This window comes from Psittacula echo (genome assembly GCF_963264785.1).
Source record: "Psittacula echo genome assembly, chromosome: 25".
NCBI classification, from domain to species: Eukaryota; Metazoa; Chordata; class Aves; order Psittaciformes; family Psittacidae; genus Psittacula; species Psittacula echo.
Genome location: NC_137760.1, coordinates 6,168,175 through 6,188,617, shown reverse-complemented (window position 1 = coordinate 6,188,617; position 20,443 = coordinate 6,168,175). Strand labels below are relative to the sequence as shown.

Genomic DNA, 20,443 nt, shown 5'->3' with positions numbered 1-20,443 from the left:
TTTTTCCCATTTCTAACACATTTTAATCCGTCTTAGGACATTTCTGACTCAATTTTGCCCACTTCTGTCCCATTTTAAGCCATTTTGGCTTATTTCTAATGCATTTTGTGCCTTGTTTTCCCATTTCTAACTCATTTTAAGCCTTTTTTGGCCATTCCTAACCCATTTTTTCCATTTCTAAATCCTTTTTGCCAATTTCTAACCTTTCTAAGCCATTTTTCGGCTGTTTCTAACCTTTTGTTACCCATTTCTAACCCATTTTAAGGCATTTATGGCCATTTCTAACCCAGTTTCGCCCATTTCTGTTGGATTTGAAGCTGTTTTGGTCTATCAGGCAAGATTCATCATTAGTCAGTAGTAAAGTCACTTCTGAGTGATTGACACAAAACCGCACAGCTGTATTTGGCTGCAGAGACTGCCTAGAAGGGTTGAATGATTTTAACTGCACGAGACCTTTTCTAAATAAAGTTTTCCTTACAGATGTGCTAGAAGGACATGAGGTGTGAACTGTGACAGCGGCGACTGCACCGCCTCACTCCCCACACGGCTGCTGACTGGAGCAGAGGAGGACCTGGCCAATGGGTTTTTTCCTGCTCTTAAATAAAAAGTGTTGGTGTTTTTTTTCCCCAGCAGACTGGAAGCTCTGCAGATTCACCGAGCAATGCTGAAGGCAATTCCATACCATTTCTTACACACATCTTAGCAGATTTAAAGCCTTAGCAGACTGGCAGAATAGGGCTATCAGGTCTACCGTGGCTGGCTTATCAGGTCTACTTCATCTAGGTTACCCCCCATTGCCCCCCATTACTGCCTATTAACCCCCATTCCCCCACCATTGCCCCCCATTACCCTCTAGTAACTCCCTATTAACCCCCCATTGCCTCCCATTACCCCCGGTCCCCCCAAGGCCACCCCATCGCCCCCAGTGCCCTCCCAGGGCAGAAGCCGCTGTGGGGCAGTGGCTCCGAGCACTCCCAATGGCGACGGCAGGGAAAGTAGTGGCAGTGACAGCAGCCACCCATGGGTGAATGTCCCATAGACGCCCATAGGGACCCATAGGTACTTCATAGCGACCCCTAGACACCCCATAGAGACCTCAGAAGGACCCGTAGAGACCCATAGGGACCCACAGGGATCTGTAGAGACCCATACGGACCCACAGAGACCCACACAGCCCCATAGGAACCCACAGAGCACCACGGGGAACCCACAAGGAACCGTATGAACCCATACAGACCTATAGACACTCGTAGCGCCCCATAGCCCCCATAAGCCCACCATCGAGACACACAGAGCCCCCATTTCCATCCCTATAATACTCCTATTGTTACAGGAGGGTGAAAATTTCTGAAACCATTCTAGCAGTGATTATATTTGAAAAGCTTGCAGTTTGCAAAGAAAGCCTTTGTACATATGTTAAAATTTTGTAACTTTGCTGTTCTGTATTTTAGATACTGTTCCAGTAGGTGATTGTGTTTAGAAATCATAAATCAATAGAGAAGCTTCATACACTGAATGCTGCAATTGTGTTGGTTTGTATCTTAGCTACTTTATAGCTAAATGCTACAATGGTGACTTTAGGAATAGAAACAAATATAACCTTGTATAATAAAAGGAGTGTAGAAAAGAATATACTGTGAAACTCCAACTTAGCAGAACCAAAGATTAAGTAAGCCTGAACCACATACCAAGGGAAGATAAAAGAATGCTGTATCCACATAATGGTTGGGATTTGTCCAAAGAACAGAAAGGTAAAAAGAGGACAGAGTGAGGAAGACTCCTTACTTCATCAGGACGACCACCAGAGGGGGCTGCGCAAGCGCAGAAGAGGCTGATGGCGTAAAGGACTGATGAAGTAATCCCTGATACCTATTGCAAAACTTCTAAAGTATAAATTGCGAACGCGATGTAACGGGGTTAGAACCAGATTTGGGAGCGTACCCCTGGTTCTCGGCGCCTTAATAAAGCTCCTCATATAACCATTCCAATGGTTATGTGTTTGTCCTGACGCTAACATTATCACCCCATAACCTCCATAGATGCCATATAGCCACCCATAACTTTCCCATAGACACCCCATATACCCCCATGACACCCCATAGCCTCCAATAGCCCCCCATAGAGCGCCATATCTTCCATTGACACCCTATAGACACACCAATTCCATGCCTATAACCCCATAGCCCCCCATAGATACCTCATTGAGCCCCCCATAGACCAGAGGGGAGGTGCAGTTGGCTGACCCTGCGGCACTATACTGCCTCCTGCTGGACACACAGCAACCCACTGCCACTACCCCCAATTTTGCTCATTTCTAACCCCTTTCAAGCCATTTTTGGCCTGTTTTAACACATTTTCCCTATTTCTAACACATTTAAACCATTTTTTTTTTTTAATTTTTAACCCAGTTTTGCCCACTTCTAACCAATTTTAAGACATTTTTGCCGGTTCCTAGCCATTTTTGCCTATTTCTATCATCTTTGCAGCCATTTTGGACTTTTCTAAACAATTTTTCCCCATTTCTAAAATAACACTAATCCCTAAACCTAACCCTAATAGATGTAGAGGAGCAACAGGGGTTACTAGATGTAATAGATGTCATGGAGCCCTAACCTTAACCCTAACCATAATAGTTGGATTGGAGCAACAGAAGTTAATAGATGTCATAGATGTAATGGAGCCCTAACCCTAACCCTAATAGTTGTAAAGGGGCAACAGGTGTTAATACACATCAGAGATGTAATGGAGCCCTAACGCTAATCCCTAACCCTAACAGATGTAATGGAGCCCTAACCTTAACCCTATCCTCCCTAACACTAACCCTAACCACAAGCATACCCGGCGGGACTCTAACCAGTGGCCTTACCTTTACTGGCATAGTGCTCTATCTATGTGAACTATACGGCCAGCACTGCTCCATGGAAGTCTTTCGGTAATCTTGAATCTAACCTCTGCCTTTCCGAATTTGGGTGGGATTTGCAGCTAAACCATGCCCCCGAGCACGGACCCCGCCCCCTCATGGTAACACCACCCCCCAGCCCTAACTCCACCCCCTAGTCCTGGCCCCGCCCCCAACTCTAACCCCACCCAGTAGCCTAACTCCCAGCCTTAACCCTAGCCATGGCCCCAACCCTGACCACGCCCACACCAGGGTTACTCACGCCCCCTAGCTTGACTCCACCCCATCGGACTGGCCACGCCCCCGAGCCTGACTCCACCACACCCCCCCCCGAGGGTTAGTCACACCCCCTGGCTTCACTCCAACCCCTAGGGTTAGCCAGGCCCCCGAGACTGACTCCACCCCTCCCAGGGTTGGACACGCCCCCAAGCTTGACTGATCCCCCTAGGGTTGGACACACCCTAGGGTTGGACATGCCCCTAGGTTTGTCTCCACACCGTAGAGTCCCTCAACACCAACTCTGCCCATTAATCCCAAACATGCCCCCTGAAATTATCTGCACTCCCAACCCTTACCCTATCCCCAAACCTCAATCCCAATCCCAGTCGTAATCCTAATCTCAATTCCTAGCCTAGTCCCAATCTCAATCCTAGTCCCAATCTCAATCCTAGTCCCAAAACTGACACAATCATTCTACAATCGATCCAATTCACATTGACCTTGCATTTAGTTTAGAAATTACTCACATTCTACCCTTCAGTTACACATAATTACATACATAAATGACATTTTGCACAATGGACAATTCATCTTTATGAATCCCACAACTCTTTATGGCTCACACAAAACACCGTACACCTACTGTGTTTGGTCACGTATGAATCGTCACACGTCCCTTTTCCAGCATCAAAACCCTGGCTGGGTTTTCTTTTTTTCTTTTTTGTCTAAAAATCTGAAAAGGAAAAAATGTTTTAGTCAACAACACATAACTCACTAAGCTTACACACATTCACACACGCATCCCAAAAGCATCCTCTTGCTGTCTACAGTGCAGGCTAAATTTAATGCAGGTTCATCTGTGCCTATAGCAAGCCGTCGCTCACTCTGAGAAACTCCTTGGGAACAACAGTCCCAGGAGAGCTGAAAATGCCCTGCCTGAGAAAAACACCGTCGCTGCGCCGGCCTGCACCCGAACATAGGTGATGAACGCCGCCTCGCAGACCAGACAGGACCAGGGGAAAAAAAACCAGCGGAGAAAGAAACAATTTTGCACTCACCCCAATGAGAGCTGAACCCCAAAGGAGCTCCCTGAGGAAAGGCTGGGCCTCATATACCACAGGCCCCACCCACAACCCCTCCCTCGATGGGCTGGGGCAGGGGAGGGGCAAAACACCGGCTGGGATAAAAGCACCCTGGTAAGGTACAGCTGGGACTTTGTATTACCTGGTTCTGGCTCTATGCCTGCTTGCTGGCTGCTCGGTGAGTGCCTTGGCTGTTCCATATCTGCTTGCTGTTTGCTCTGTGGGTGCTCCATGGATTTAATATTCCGCTTCGCTTTCTCTGGCTCAGATGGGTGAGAGTCTGAGATTCAGACTTTTGGACTCAGACTGCAGCTCTGGCTCAGACTCCATGTCTTAAGGCTCCAGGGCTCACACTCCGAACTGAAGCTGTGGCTGATACTCTGCAGCTGAGACTCAATGGCTAAGATCTGGGATTCAGACTTTGGGGCTGAGACTCTGTGGCCCACACTCTGGGTCTCAGACTTTGTATCTCGGACTTGGAGATCAAGACTGCAATAAAGAATACCTGCTTGTCAACTGGAAACCTTTGCTGGCCAGTTTGTTCCTGGAGTTTTCTCTGAGTCACCAGAGACCCCTGGATCTCCCCTAATCCCCCTATAGACCCCCCACAGACCCCATTATGGGTCTCCAGACCCCCAAAGCCCCCTATAAGCCCCCCATATCCCCCTGTAAACACCTGATATCCCCCCCGTAGACCTCATAGAATCCCATTTAGGGACTCCAGACATCCATATCCCCACATAGACACCCTATCTACCCCCATATCCCCTCATAGAATGCCATGTAGGCATGCTGGTCCCCCATATCCCCCCCATATCCTCCCATATTTCCCCCTAGAGCCCTGTGTCATGGACTCCAGACCCCCATATCCCCCCATACACCCCCATAAAGGGTCCCCACACAAACACATGGAGAGACTCCAGACCCTCAAATGCCCCCATGTTCCCCCATAGAGCCCCCTAATGGCGCTCCAGACCCCCAAATCCCCCCATATCCTCCTGTATTCCCCCACAGACCCACATAATGGGACTCCAGACCTCCAAATCCCCCCATATGCCCCCTATATCCTCCCGTATTCCCCAATGGAACCCCATGAACGGTCTCCAGACCACTACAGACCCCCATGTAGGGACTCCAGATGCCCATGTCCCCCTTAATCCCCCCACAGGCACCCCATAGACCCCCATAAAGGGTCTCCAGACCACCACAGAACCCCATGTATGGGACTCCAGACCCCCATATGCACCCTAATCCCACCCATAGACCCCCATGTACGGGACTCCAGACCCCCATATGCCCCCTAATCCCACCCATAGACCCCCATGTATGGGACTCCAGACCCCCATATGCCCCCTAATCCCCCCCATAGACCCCGATGTAGGGACTCCAGAGCCCCATATTTTCCCTAATCCTCCCCATAGACCCCCATAATGGGACTCCAGACCCCCAAATCCCCCCACAGAATCCTACGTAGGGCAATGGGAGTGGGCCTTAAGAGGTGACCGGGGGTAATGGGGGATAATAGGGAGTTAATAGAGGGTAATGGGGGGCAATGGTGGGGGAATGGGGGGGTGACGGGGGTTAATAGGGGGGAATGGGGGGGTAATGGGAGGCATCGGCTACTCTCGGACCCCGTGGGATCCCCTCCGGTCCCTTCGGGCGGCTCCGCCCTCTTGGGGTGGCTTCGGCTGCGCTCGGCTCCCTTGGGCTGCGCTCGGGTTTCGTCGTTTGGCTCCGCCCCCGTCGGGAGGCTCGGGCTGCGCTCGGCTGCCTTCGGTCGGCTCCGTCCCCTTTGGGCGGCTTCGGCTGCGCTCGGCTCCCTTCGGGGAAAAGCCGGTGTTCCCTCGCTTTCGCCTTAGTACTGGGGAAGAGGGAATTCCGTCACGTTTACCTCACGGAGCAATGGAGAAGAGGGACTTGTATCACTTTGACCTCATAAAGCAATAGAAAAGAGGGAATTACGTCACTTTTACCGCATAAAGCGATGCAAAGCGGGGACACACGACACGAGGGCGGCGCCATCTTGTGCTCTTCCTCCTCCCGTCCTCTCGCCCCGCAGGTCTGGCGCTTCCAGCCTCGCACCTCCCGCCGCCATAGGGCGGCCATGGAGGAGGCGAAGAGGCAGGTGCGGGTGAAGGAGATGTGAGGGGAGGCGGCGGGAGGCGTCTTGGTGGGAGTACTTCGTGGCCCGCGCCACCTGGATTGCGGCTCTGCGCCGCCATGTTGAGAGTGGGAGAAAGGGGGCGGCCATATTGGTGGGGTGCCTTTGGTGCCACTGGATAGGCGCCATCTCGTGTACGGCACCTGCGGGCGGCCATATTGGTGGGGCGCCATCTTGAGTACGGCACCTGGCGGCGGCCAAATTAGTTTGGCGCCATCTTGTGTACGGCACCTGGGGGCGGCCATATTGGTGGGGCGCCATCTTGTGTACGGAACCTGCGGGCGGCCATATTGGTAAGGCGCCATCTTGAGTACGGCACCCGGCGGCGGCCAAATTAGTTGGGCGCCATCTTGTGTACGGCAACTGGGGGCGGCCATATTGGCGAGGCACCATCATGTGTACAGCAATTGGGGGCGGCCATATTGGTGAGGCGCCATCTTGAGTACGGCACCCGGCGGCGGCCAAATTAGTTGGGCGCCATCTTGTGTCCGGCAACTGGGGGCGGCCATATTGGCGAGGCGCCATCTTGTGTACGGAACCTGCGGGCGGCCATATTGGTAAGGCGCCATCTTGAGTACGGCACCCGGCGGCGGCCAAATTAGTTTGGCGCCATCTTGTGTACGGCAACTGGGGGCGGCCATATTGATGAGGCGCCATCTTGTGTACGGCACCTGCGGCCGGCCATATTGGTGAGGCGCCATCTTGTGTACGGCACCTGCGGCCGGCCATATTGGTGAGGCGCCATCTTGTGTACGGCACCTGCGGGCGGCCATATTGGTGAGGTGCCATCGGCGCCGTTGTGGACCCGGCGTTCCACCGTACGGAGACCAGCCCCTCCCTCTGTCGGCCGCGTTGCCGTGGTAACGGCCGCACCACGCCTGCGCCGCCGCCATTTTTCGTTCCAAGATGGCGCTGGCGAGTGAGGTGTTGGTGGAGGCTCCGTTCCCGTGCTGTTCCGTCCTCCCGGGGATCGCAGCGCCCCGGAACCCGGCCGGGCCCCCCCCATCTCCCTCCGGCATCGCCGTCCCCCTCCTCCGGGAGCTCCCGCCGCTACTGCCCGGGACCGGCATCCACCTCCTGCACGGCACCACCACCCTGGCCTTCGAGGTACGGACCCTGGGGGGAAGGAGACCCTGGACGTGCTGGGACCCATAGAAACCCCATAGAAACTCCATAGGGACGCACGGCGGGGGGGGGAGTTATGCACGTAGAGGCACATAGGGATCCATACAGAGACGCTGGGGGTGCTGGGACCTATAGAGACCCCATAGAAATTCCATAGGGACACACTGCGGGGGGGGCATTATGCACGTAAAGGCACATATGGTCCCATAGAGAGATGCTGGGGGTGCTGGGGCCCATAGAGACCCCATAGAAACTCCATAGTGAGGCAAGGGGGCACAAAATCACAAAATGAAATCTATAAACCTCTCGAATCAGTTTTCGATAACGTTAAGTTTGAAGCCTTTGTAAGAGTAGCAACGGAAAATCACTGAGGTGCACGATTCACAGAGAAAAAGAATAGAATACAGCTGGAGAACGTCCCGAGAGTCGTCGTATGAGACAAGCCGTTGTAGCTGACGTAGTTTTGGGCCCTTATGACCTTAGTACAAACTGAGCGTAAGAAAGAGAGGCTGGAAAAACAGGACATAAGGATAAGGAGTATCTGGGAATAGCAGGTGTCTGGGATGGGCTGCAGTTAAACTGACTGATAAGTAGAAGGACAGGATGATTGTTGCGTCTGTGGTGTTACCGAGCCGATGAAGCTGGTCTAAGCGTCTACTGCGCCTGCTTCAAAGGCTGCCAGAAGCGCTGAAGATGGTCGGAAGAAGTAAAGGACCCTCGGAGAGCAGCACCACGTTTTTGTGCGCCTGTGGGGAAACTTCTGAGAAGAATGATGTAAGTAGCCTGACGAATACGCGTGTCTGTACGTAAGGAATATGTATGCTTAGTGACTATATAAGGATGGCTCGTTTAGCAGTTCGGAGACACACGTTAAGAGGAGCTGTCCCCAGTGTCTGCCAGCGCCGCAATAAAGAATACCTGCTTGTCAACTGGAAACCTTTGCTGGCCAGTTTGTTCCTGGAGTTTTCTCCAAGTCACCAGAGACCCCCGGATCTCCCCTAATCCCCCCCACAGACCCCATTATGGGTCTCCAGACCCCCAAATCCCCCTATAAGCCCCCCATATCCCCCTGTAAACACCCGATATCCCCCCCATAGACCTCATAGAATCCCATTTAGGGACTCCAGACATCCATATCCCCACACAGACACCCTATCTGCCCCCATATCCCCTCATAGAATGCCATGTAGGCACACCGGTCCCCCATATCCCCCCCATATCCTCCCATATTTCCCCCTAGAGCCCCATGTCATGGACTCCAGACGCCCATATTCCCCCATACACCCCATAAAGGGTCCCCACACAACTGCATGGAGAGACTCCAGACCCCCAAATGCCCCCATATTCCCCCATAGAGCCCCCCAATGGGACTCCAGACCCCCAAATTCCCCCCATATCCTCCCATAGACACCCCTAATGGTGCTCCAGACCCCCAAATCCCCCCATATCCTCCTGTATTCCCCCATGGAACCCCATGAACGTTCTCCAGACCACTACAGACCCCCATGTAGGGACTCCAGATGCCCATGTCCCCCTTAATCCCCCCACAGGCATCCCATAGACCTCCATAAAGGGTCTCCAGACCACCACAGAACCCCATGTAGGGACTCCAGACCCCCATATGCCCCCTCATCTCACCCATAGACCCCCATGTAGGGACTCCAGACCACCATTTGCCCCCTAATCCCACCCATAGACCCCCATGTATGGGACTCCAGACCCCCATATGCCCCCTAATCCCCCCCATAGACCCCGATGTAGGGACTCCAGAGCCCCATATTTTCCCTAATCCTCCCCATAGACCCCCATAATGGGACTCCAGACCCCCAAATCCCCCCACAGAATCCTACGTAGGGCAATGGGAGTGGGCCTTAAGAGGTGACCGGGGGTAATGGGGGATAATAGGGAGTTAATAGAGGGTAATGGGGGGCAATGGTGGGGGAATGGGGGGGTGACGGGGGTTAATGGGGGGAATGGGGGGGTAATGGGAGGCATCGGCTACTCTCGGACCCCGTGGGATCCCCTCCGGTCCCTTCGGGCGGCTCCGCCCTCTTGGGGTGGCTTCGGCTGCGCTCGGCTCCCTTGGGCTGCGCTCGGGTTTCGTCGTTTGGCTCCGCCCCCGTCGGGAGGCTCGGGCTGCGCTCGGCTGCCTTCGGTCGGCTCCGTCCCCTTTGGGCGGCTTCGGCTGCGCTCGGCTCCCTTCGGGGAAAAGCCGGTGTTCCCTCGCTTTCGCCTTAGTACTGGGGAAGAGGGAATTCCGTCACGTTTACCTCACAGAGCAATGGAAAAGAGGGACTTGTATCACTTTGACCTCATAAAGCAATAGAAAAGAGGGAATTACGTCACTTTTACCGCATAAAGCGATGCAAAGCGGGGACACACGACACGAGGGCGGCGCCATCTTGTGCTCTTCCTCCTCCCGTCCTCTCGCCCCGCAGGTCTGGCGCTTCCAGCCTCGCACCTCCCGCCGCCATAGGGCGGCCATGGAGGAGGCGAAGAGGCAGGTGTGGGTGAAGGAGATGTGAGGGGAGGCGGCGGGAGGCGTCTTGGTGGGAGTACTTCGTGGCCCGCGCCACCTGGATTGCGGCTCTGCGCCGCCATGTTGAGAGTGGGAGAAAGGGGGCGGCCATATTGGTGGGGTGCCTTTGGTGCCACTGGATAGGCGCCATCTCGTGTACGGCACCTGGGGGCGGCCATATTGGTGGGGCGAAATCGGAAAAATGCGTTAGAAATGGCCAAAAACTGGTTTAGAAATGGCCAAAATGTCTTCAAATGGGTTGGGAAGGGGAAAAAATTGTTAGGAACGGGCAAAAATGGCGTAAAACGGGTTAGAAGTGGGCAAAAAAGGGTTAGAAATGGAAAAAGAATGGATTTAAAAATGTTAGAAATTGGGAAAATGGTTTAGAAATGGCCAAAATAGCTTAAAACAGGTTAGAAATGGGCAAAAATGGGGGTACACGCAGCAGGTTGCTCTGCATCCAGGAGGGGGCGGTATAGTGCTGCAGGGAGCAGGGTGAAGGTAACATTCCAAGTATTTGTGCTCTACTCACTCTGATGCTGAACAGCCGAGTGCCCGTGCCGCAGAAGTTCAACTTAAATAGACTTTTAAGTAGGAAAGCGAGGAGTGACAGCATTATGGGTGGCACCGTTGCAAAGCTGACTGTCTGCAGAAGAGACCCAGCTCCAGTTTTCTGTCGTGGCTCTTTGGCTTTGGGAGCAGAGGCCAAACATTCGTGCTCTAATCGCTCTGATACTGTTCAGCCGAGAGTGGTTTCCACAGAGGTTCAACTCAAATGGAATTTTCATTGGGAAAATGAGGAGCGACAGCAATGCAGGTGGCACCGTTGTAAAGCTGACTGTCTGCAGAAGAGGCTCAGCTCCAGTTTTCTGTCCTGGCTCTTCGGCTGTAGGAGCAGAGACCAAACATTTGTGTTCTGCTCACTCCGCTGCTGCACAGCCGAGACCGAGCACTGCAGATTTTTGGATTCAAATGGACTTTTCGTTGGGAAATCGAGGAGCGACAGCAATGCGGATGGCACCGTTGCAAAGCTGAATGTCTGTAGAAGAAGCACAGCTCCAGTTTTCTATCTTGGCTCTTTGGCTGTGGGAGCAGAGGCCAAACATTCATGCTCTGCTCACTGCTGCTGCACAGCCGAGATGAGGCGCCACAGAGGTTCAACTCAAATGGACTTTTAGGTGGGAAAGCGAGGAGCGACAGCAATGCGGGTGGCACCGCTGCGGAGCTCACCGTCTGCAGAAGACTCCCAGGGACAGTTTTCTCTCCTGGATCTTCAGCTGTCAGAGCAGAGGCCAAACATTCGTGCTCTGCTCACTGTGCTGCAGGACGGCCACGAGAGGGCACCAGAGATGTTTCAAGCAATTGGAATTTCAGGTGGGAAAGCAGCAAGGAGTGAGATCAATACTGGTGGCATAGTTGCAGACCTCACAGTCTGCAGAAGAGGCCCAGCACCAGCTTTCTGTCCTGGCTCTTCATCTGTGGGATCAGAGGCCAAACATTCGTGCTCTACTCACTCTGCTGCAGGACAGCCGAGAGTGGTCTACCCTGCTAAAGATTATAAGGTCTACCTGCACTAGGGCTAAGGTCTACCCATACTACGTCTGTTTACCCGCACTAGGGCTTTCCAGGTTTACCCCAGCAAAGGCTATCAGCAGGCACTCTTTATGCCCTCGAGGCTCTGCAGGAAGCAAACCAGAAGCTACTGTTTGGTAACAGCTCTTTGCTTTTTCTTTCTTTTCCCATTTAGTTTTCTAATGGGGAAAAAAGGTGAGGAAACCTCTATCCGAAGCTCATTCAGAAGCAAAGGGACAGGAGATGGGGAATGGAGCTTATGGGGTCAATGGGACAAGTGCTTCTCCACTTCATGAATCCTGACTTCTGAGTGGATGTTTCCATCAAACCCCAGTCCTTGCCTGATTTCTCATGTAAATCTGGTTTATAATGGCTGTTCCTCAAGTGCTGAGAATTTAATTCCTGGGGAGATTCATCATTAGTCAGTAGTAAAGTCACTTCTGAGAGATTTACACAAAACCATGGAGCTGTATTTGACTGAAGAGACTGCACAGAAGGGTTGAACAATTTTAGCTGAACGAGACCTTTCCTAAACAAAGCTTTCCTTACAAATGTGATAGAAGGACATGAGGTGTGTACTGTGAAAGCAGTGACTGCAATCCCTCGCTTAGGACACAGCTGCTGAGGGGAGCGGAGGAGGACCTGGCAAATGTTTTTTTTTCCTGCTGTTAAAAAAAAAAAAAAAAAAAGGTTGGTTTGTTGGGTTTTTTTTCCCCACAGTCTGGAAGCCCAGCAGATCCACCAGAATGTGTAAGAGCCGACAGAGATACAGGCGGTGCTCGATGTGCCAGGTAAGGGGAAACACTCTGGAAATATTTGAGAAGTATTTGGAGAATTTGAGAAGTACTCACCTAGAAAATCACGAGTGCATTGTGTCCCTTCCCAAATGCTGCAGTAAACAATACTGAAGGCAATGCCTTACCATTTGTTACACACATCTTAGCAGATTGCAAGCTGTAGCAGATTGAAAGCCTCAGGCTATCAGGTCTATCCCAACTGGAGCTATCAGATGTACCTGCACTAGGGCTATCAGGTCTGATTTCAATCGGGTCGAATACCACCTCTCCGGCACTTCCCTGCTGGGTCCTAGAGCCCGAGTGTAGGACATAGAATCCCGGAATGAGTTGGGCTGGAAGGGACCATAAAGCTCATCAGTTCCAACCCTCTGCCATGGCCAGTATGCAGATGGAGTTTTTGGTGACAAAATGAGGGTAGATTGCCATGTTGGTGGCACCACTGCGGAGCTCACCATGTGTAGGTGATGTCCGGCAGCATCTTTCTGTCCTGGAGCAGGGGCTGAGGGGCTGGACGTTCACACTTTGTGAGCTGTGCTCCGGTATACCTAAAAGCCCTCACCAGAAAGGCAGTCCTGGAGAAGGGCATAGTGAAGCACCCTCCTGCCTTGCTGCTCCCCAGGGAAGCACACTTCTGATGCCACCAAGCCAGGCACTGAGAGGTTAAATACATTTTACAAAATTTACTTATAAATAAAAACATAAAATTACCAGTAATACACCTTGGTTGCCAGAAAGAACATCAAAAAAAACTGGAGAAAAATAATCATATGTACAGGCAATGGGAGCGACAGACCTGCAATGCAGGTCACACAGAACGTTGTGCAAAGGCAGCACTGCAAGGCCTTGGGTGGTCACACCATAGAGCAGGGGCTGGGGAAGGACACAGGGATGGGGAGGAGACAGGGACGGGGTGATGGGGACCTGGGATAGTGGCACAGAGGACAGCGGGAGCAGGAACCAGGATGGGGCAGGTAGCTGTGGGCATTGCTGGGATAGGGCAGGCAGGGAGGGTTCCACTCTCCTTGGCACTCCATGTGTTTGGCACTGGAAAGCTCCTGGTCCTTTCTTGTGAAGCCCTCAGTGCAGGACTATGGCTTGGATAATGCAGAAAATCCCTTCTGGCCTCTCGAGCCAGAGTGGAGCTGGGTGCCACTCTTTAACCACCATCGTCCAGCTCTCCAAAACATCCTTCAGCAGGTCTGGGAGAAGGCTGGCTGACCCAGTGTGGTCCCGACCTACAGCCAGAGGGCTGGAACTGGGATTTGAAACTGGCTTTTCTCCATGGGACCATGGCTAAGGATTTGTTCTGTGCCGGTCAGGATGCCCCAGGGCAGCGCAAATAGGGGGTGCTTAGGGGAATTCATGGAAGGCACAGACTGGTTTCTGTGTTGACGTTACAGGTGGCTGGAACGGTGTGAGGGATGCTGAATTTTTCTGCTTGTGCACAGCTTAGAGCCCTTGGCTGAATCTATGCCACGGGATTGTGCAAGATTCCCCTTGGCAACCCTGGGATGGAGCTTCTCAGGCTGGTGCCCAGCTCACTAGTGGGTTAAAAACCATATTGTAGGAAAAAAAATATTGCACTAGCACAAAAGTGGTCCTGGCTGAAGACCTCCATCCAGGCAAGCTGGATGCTGGCTGATTCCTACTGAGCTGTGGTGGGACAGGAGAGTCACTACTGGTGACATGCAGCGGAGCCTTGTTATCTGCTTGCTGGCAGCAGGAGATTTTAAGAGAGAGGACAGAAAACAAAATAGAAGTGGTTGGCTTGGGGTTTTTCAACCAGGTCCAGAGGATGGGATCCTGTGGTTTTAAGGGCACAGGAGGAGATAAGGCAGCTGGCGTTCCTGGGAGGGACGCTTGCAGCGAGCATGTGAAAGCACATGGGGCAAACACAACTGATTTCCCCTTCAATTCCTTGGGTTGGACTGTGGCTTGCAAATTCCTGTTAATTCTTGAATCCAGTTGCCCATCTGGCAGCTGGAGAAAAGGGACACAGAGTCCTTGTCCATCAGATTGGGGAGCACTGGGCTCACCATGGCTGTGCAGGTACAGGGAGGAGGGATGTGCCAGTGTAGCTGTGGCTAGGGGATGGGATGGGTGGGCTGTGCTTGTTGGTGAAAGTGATTTTTGGTAGGGGGCTGTTGGTTGTAATAAGGTGGGGTGTGCGTGTGTGTGTGTAGGGTCTTTCCTGAGGCACTACAGAGGCCAAAGAATGGGAGAAGTGGATGTGCGCCCTGTGTCGGTGGCAGGAAGTGGCTCATCGGTCCCACAGGATCCCTGGGAATTGGCACCAACCAGAAGAAGGGTAAGGAGGTGTAAGAGCAGCACAATGCTTCCTCCAGGCTACAGCTGGAAATGTGCCAGGTCTGATTCCCCTTGAAGACCATGGGAAGGGCTGTGGTGTCCCAGGATCCCTCCAAGCCTGGAGCAGAATGTCCCCTGGGAGTTTTGCATCATCTTGATACCTGACAGGAGATTATTTGCTAAAGTCCTGTTCCCTGACTACCTCCCTTGCCAGCTTCTCAGCCCAACAAGGGGGCAGAAGAGACATTGCTGAGGTGGGAGCAAGGAGGAACTGCTGGCATGTCACCATTGGCACGAGTTGCTTGTTCACCTCTAACACGACAGGCTGTGGTGCAACACAGGGAAGGCTGTGAGCTGGCCAGGCCACCAGCTCTGCTAATAAATACATGGCTCATCTGAACTGTACAAGGTGTGGGGCAGTGCTTCTTGCCTGAGAGAGACGCCCACCCCAAGCTGCATGGAGGAGAAGGCAGACCTGGCTCAGATCTCGGTGGCGATGATATCCTCATAGGGGACATCTGTGCCAGGTATGTCCAGCTCAATAGTTTCCCTGCCATCTTCCCCTGTGGCAAGCTGCTGCAGCATCTTCTCCATATTCTGGTTCCTCTTGTACATGTGCAGGTAGCTCTGCTGCAGCTGCTTCTGGTAGTGAATCACTTTCTCCTTCTCCTCCTTCCATGTCTGCCGCTCATGCTGGAAGCTGGAAGTCATCTGCTCATTGTTGTCCTGCTCAGCCTTCAGCTCTGCCCTCAGCCTCTCCACCTCTTCCTGCAGGGCTTGAGCATTGTCCATCATGGGGCAGGGCCTGGCTACCTCCCGGGCTTCACTCAGCTGCTCCTTGAGGATGGCTAACTCCGTCTGCAGGTCCACAATCTCCTGCTCCAGCAAGTTCACCTTCTCCCTCAGCAGCTCGGATTCGTTCTTCTTGCGCTGGAGCTCGTTCTCACACACCTCCAGCTCCATGGCCTTGGTGTGCAGGGAGCCCTCCAGGTCCTGGGTCTTCATCTCCAGCACTTCCATCTTCACCCTTATCTCCTTCAGCTGAGCCTTTAAGCTGAGGATCTCAGTGGTCTTGCTGTTGAGCTCTGTCTGGGATTCCTTCAGCTGCTGCTTCAGGAGGGAGATCTCCCCTGACTTCTGGCACACCTAATGGGAGGAATGCAGCACCCAAGTTAGGGCTGCATGTCGGAGAAAGCCCACAGCACCCATGGTACCCCATGCCACCCATGCTGGGCACAGCTGGCACAGCATGTGGAGACCCTGGCCGTGAAATCCCACCCAGTGAGATGCCCCAGCACATGGAGCAATGCCCTGGGCTCTTGGGGAGCTGGAGGGGACCCCATGCTCTCCATACATCAACACCCCAGCTGACACAGAGGGCTGCTGTTGAGGATTTAAGGAGCTGACACCCTCAGTTGAGGTGTGGAGATGGAGGGCATTGAGGAAATGCTCAAGTCTCCATATCCTGTCCAACATGTTTACTGAAACCCCTGCTCACATGGTCAGTTAAACTAGGTGAGCTTGTTTCACAAGCAGACACTCAATGGCATCCCTCAAAAACTGCAGCTGGGAGCAAAGCACATAAATCCCAACAGAGCCTAAAGCATGGCTGGTCACAGGTGCTCCTGGGGATAGCTTTTGGGGGCTTGGTGGGACACTGCAGCTCCAATTTAGGGAGGATCTGAGAACAGCCTGGAAAGGTGTCTTGAAATGCAAATAAACTAGAAATATTGAAAGTGATAAGAGAAATCCTTGCATGTGAGAGGGTGAAGCTGAGCACCATGCTTTTTGAAGCATGCTAGGCAACAGCTACAGTAAACTATAGTGAAAACAGCTGTAGTGAAATGACATTGGTGTGTGTTGTTCAGGCTCACATCTGAATTTTTAGCAGTTTAATGGTCTTTGTTCAGTGATGCCAAATCAGTGGGAAAAATAAGCTTAAGCAGAGAGTGGAAGGCTTTACTGCTCTCTAATAAATGGCCCTGCAAGTCCAAGTAGATCTTATTTACAGGTGGGAAGGCAGCTTTACTACTCCTTTGGGGCAGACAGCCAAAGCTGTTTTAATGACTGGGGTTTTTTATGCAGCAGTTGTTTCGTTATAGGATGTGAAGTGCTGAGGAGTTCAGAGGGGCACTGAGTCACTCAATTACCGTTTACAGAGCCTCCAACGTGACAGGTGAGGGCTTTCCTTGGATTTAATATCTCCTACAGCCTGGGCTTAGTGAGTGCACCATCTGCTCCACTCAGGCCCTCTGTGATCTGAGCTGGGTGCAGGTATGGACATGTTGAAGAGCTGTGTGGTTTATTGCTGGTGCTGGAGCTATCTCCTTCCGGGCACATGCTTTGCTTTGGGCATTGGAAGCCCAAGATGCCACTTGGTGCCACTCACCTCCCACTGGGTCTCCTCCAGTGCCGGAGCAAAGCTGGTCTTCTCCTTCTCATAGGATCTCAGCTTGGTCTCCAGCAGGTTTTGCTCTTTCATGAGGTTCTCCAGCTCCTCCCGGAGCTGCTGCTTTTCCTGCTGCAGCTGAAACACCTGGAGGTGAAAGACCTGCTGTGTCCGCTGGGTTTTCTGCAAGGTTTGCTTGAGCTTGCTATTGCATTTCTGCTTGAGGCCCTCCATCTCTTCCTTGCAGTGCCGCTGCTTCTCTTCATAAGCCTGGCAGGAGCTGAATTCCTTCTCCTCGAAGCTTGACTGAAGCTCGTGCAGCTCCCCTTCCCTCTCTAGCAGCTTCTGCTCCAGCTCCTGGATGGTGGACTCATCCATGGAGATGGGTGAACGGATACAAGTGGTCTTCTCAGCAGCGTGGTTGGGGGGAGCTTTCCCAGGGTTAAGGATCTTGTTGCCTCCATCTGAGAAGGACATGGCCTTGAGGCTCATCATGTTGCTGTCCTGGATGATGGCGCATTGCAAGATATTGTGGGCCGAGCCCCCGAAGCGGCTGATGGGTCCCATGGGTGTGACGAGGGGATCGAGCTGGTAGCTGCTGCTGGTGCTGTGGGTGGGGAGGCTGGACATGGAGTTCCTGCCAGAGTCAGACAGACCCCCTGAGCACAGCACTGGCTTCAGCTCCTGCTCCTTGGCTTTGTCAGGGGGCTGCAGCTGCTGGGAGAGGTGACCCGCATTCTCTGTAGATGAGTGGAGGATGGTGCCGGACCGGGGCAGCACCGGCTTGAAGGCGGTTGGTCTTGCAATTGACTTCTCTGCACCCTGGGGAGAAGAGAAAAGCGGAGACATCAGCATGGACCAACACCACATCAACACCACCACCACCTCCCCATCCCTCTGTCCTCAAGAATAAGACCCCCATGGCTGGGATGGCTCAGGTCTCCATCAGGGGCCAAAAGCTCAAGAGGATGCTGATGGCTAAAATAGCCTCTGTTGGGAGGCAAATGGCACATTTGGAAATTAAAGGATACAGATCATATTGTTGATCTGAATTCCTGAAAGCAGAAGGTGCCAGAGTGCCTCCAGCACCTCTCTGCTGCCCCTCTCATCCCGCTTCTTCAGCACAAATTTCTCTGAGCCTTCTTCTGGACCAGAACAGCCCTGCAGTGGGACCTGCACCCGCTTGGAGGGCAGATGTGGTCCAGTGGGATACCCCCTGATTCTGGGCTTCCATCTCCCCTACTAACCACTTCCAGCTGACTAGGAAAGGGCATCAGCTTCTGCGGTGTGGGTGTCCCAAAGTCCATAGCACTGGTCCTGGCTTGGCTGGCCAACTCCACGCCAGCAAGCGAGGTATAGTCTGCTCGGTGGGAGCCGTGAGATTTCTGGCTGACCTTGATGTAAAAGAAGTCCTCATTCTTGCTGCTTTTGGAGCTGGATTTGTGGCTGGAATCTTGGGAGAAGCCAAAGCGGAGCAGCCCATCTGAGTACCTGTTGAGCTTCTTCAGGTGGGATGACTTGCGGAGCTTGTACTGGGAGGCTCGGCAGTGCTTGCTGTGGAAGCTGTGGCCAGAGATGAGGCTACTGACGCTGCCCATGCTGCTCCCAGGCAGGGGGCATGTGGCAGGGGGAGCAGAGCCCAGAAGAATCGTGGCACGAGGGCTCTGGGCAGCGAGTACAGACAGCAGCTGCTGCAATCATAGCAAAGACCTCACTGTGCTAGGGAGCTGCAAGCCTGGGGAGGCAAACAGAGGAGCAGGGTGAGGAAAAGGGGCCTGGGAGGTGGGAATGATGCTGTTCCTGTGGTCTGGGCATCAGTGACTTCTGATGGTAGTACCCCACTGCCAGCCCAGGGCAGCTCTTCCCCATCCCTCTGCAGAAGCCCTGTGTAAAGGAGGATGGCAGACAGGGAAGAACAGGGCTTTCCTCTGTGCCTGTGGATGGCTCCAGGAGCCTCCCACAGTCTGTGTCCCCCAGGCTAGCTGGCACCTGCCACTGCACGGTTCCCAGTTGGATGGGTACATCCTGCCTGGTGCCCGAGTTCATCAGGAGCTACTGGGTACAGTGCACCCGGATGAGGCCAGGAGGGTTGGGACACACAGGAGCCCCTGAAAATAAGGAGAGGAGGAAAAAGGGATTTGTAGTGATTTTTAGGTGCCTGATAGGCACTAATTTCAATGAGCACCCATGCTTCCTGCTTATTCCATGCCAAATGTATCCCATCTCCTGACAGCCACGCTCGGGACTGTAAGCTGCAGTCACAACCTCTCCTGCATCAGCCTGTGGCTCCCTAATTTCTCTCCAATTTTCAGTGCTCCTCTTAATCTACCTGAAAAGGGCTGCTGTGAGGCTTAATTACACTTAATGTCTGTGCAGCACTTAAGAAGATGAGAGGCGTTATGTGCGTGCTGAGTATTGTGAACACAGTTCAGAGGTATGCAGAGCTGTGCATTCATTCCCTTTGCTATGGGAAAAAAAAAACCATAAAGCCCCAGCTCCTGGTGGCCTTTGGATGCTTGGCTCCCTGTGTCAGAGCTATAATGGAGATGCACCTTCCATCTAGATAATTAAAGGATCAGGAGACCAGAAAAATGCTGCTCGTAGGCAGAAGTTAGAGCATAATCAAAATGAGCTAAATCCTGTTTGCACAGGATGATGACAGAGGAAATGTTTCTGCATGGAAAAGAGCTCAAGGCTCCTGCTTTCAGTGGTGACAGTAATGCAAGGTCCAGCTCTTCTCCAGAGCTGCCCATGGTGGGTTCCCATCAGCCAAACAGGCATCCAGGGGGTAAAATGTCCCCTAGCAATTGGGAGAGGGTTGGGTGGTAGAAGAGGTGCAGGCACAATGTGCCAGGGCACCCTCACTACCTCATCCTCATGGTCTAGAGTTGCTCCTATGTTTTTCCCATTCTTCATGTCCTGCCTTATGCTCTGGTGCAAGCTGCTCTGCATCCCCAACAGGGTAACACAAACTGTGCTTATCCCTCAGCTTTATTTTTTTCCTTTTTGTCTGTGCTCTGAGGATCTAGGTTGATTAAGTGTCAAAGGAAAGTCCCAGAAACACAGAATATCCTCTTTAATCCCTAACTCCATTTTTGGGGGATTAAGAGAAGTAAGTAAGAACTGAGGTGTGAATTGCTGCCTGGATGCTGATATGCTAAAAATTATCAATGACTGGCTTCATTCATTTTTACTGTGTAAGAGGCATAATGGAGGAATAATGGAAGGGGAAGGAATTGCTGCAGGGAACAGGATAATTGGCACAGCAGGTGGCTCTGCCAGCACATGTTCCGACACCATGCTGGTGTGTGTGAGCCTGCACAAGAGGAAAGGCAGTTGCACAGTACCAAAGCTGCCAGCTATAGTGACAGCAT

General features: G+C 52.6%; 3 protein-coding genes and 1 long non-coding RNA gene across 18 annotated transcripts; 1 reads left to right on the top strand and 3 right to left on the bottom strand.

Annotated features, from left to right (window-relative positions):
• Window positions 1-544: 544 nt before the first annotated feature.
• LOC308229960 (uncharacterized protein) lies at window positions 545-7,150 on the bottom strand (the record flags this gene model as incomplete). Of its 4 annotated transcripts, XM_080634363.1 has the most annotated exons (5): window positions 545-595; window positions 3,762-3,851; window positions 4,343-4,689; window positions 5,832-6,061; window positions 6,174-7,150. In XM_080634363.1, 3 exons carry the CDS (start codon window positions 7,148-7,150, stop codon window positions 4,601-4,603), a joined length of 1,296 nt encoding a protein of 431 aa, XP_080490489.1. In that variant the 3' UTR covers window positions 545-595; window positions 3,762-3,851; window positions 4,343-4,600. The 4 variants fall into 4 exon arrangements, with proteins under 4 accessions (XP_080490489.1, XP_080490488.1, XP_080490491.1 ...); XM_080634362.1 differs by lacking the exon at window positions 545-595 and having other exon boundaries at window positions 3,642-3,851; XM_080634365.1 differs by lacking the exon at window positions 545-595 and having other exon boundaries at window positions 3,642-3,851; window positions 6,168-6,738.
• On the top strand, window positions 6,980-15,009 carry LOC308229962. 12 transcript variants are annotated; one of them, XR_013958494.1, is made up of 4 exons: window positions 6,980-7,468; window positions 7,874-8,260; window positions 12,297-12,367; window positions 14,895-15,009. It is a non-coding gene; the product is annotated as an uncharacterized lncRNA (long non-coding RNA). The 12 variants fall into 12 exon arrangements; XR_013958495.1 differs by having other exon boundaries at window positions 7,022-7,468; window positions 8,161-8,260; XR_013958496.1 differs by lacking the exons at window positions 12,297-12,367; window positions 14,895-15,009 and adding an exon at window positions 11,752-12,246.
• LOC308230060 (uncharacterized protein) lies at window positions 9,346-12,959 on the bottom strand (the record flags this gene model as incomplete). Its single annotated transcript, XM_080634512.1, has 3 exons — window positions 9,346-9,726; window positions 9,839-10,169; window positions 12,933-12,959. The coding sequence occupies 3 exons, from the start codon at window positions 12,957-12,959 to the stop codon at window positions 9,485-9,487; spliced, it is 600 nt and encodes a 199-aa protein (XP_080490638.1). The 3' UTR covers window positions 9,346-9,484.
• A 151-nt stretch (window positions 15,010-15,160) lies between the features above and the next one.
• Window positions 15,161-18,667, bottom strand: LZTS1 (leucine zipper tumor suppressor 1; the record flags this gene model as incomplete). The annotated part of the gene is made up of 3 exons (XM_080634669.1): window positions 15,161-15,826; window positions 17,070-17,891; window positions 18,317-18,667. 3 exons carry the CDS (start codon window positions 18,665-18,667, stop codon window positions 15,161-15,163), a joined length of 1,839 nt encoding a protein of 612 aa, XP_080490795.1.
• Between the last annotated feature and the right edge of the window lie 1,776 nt (window positions 18,668-20,443).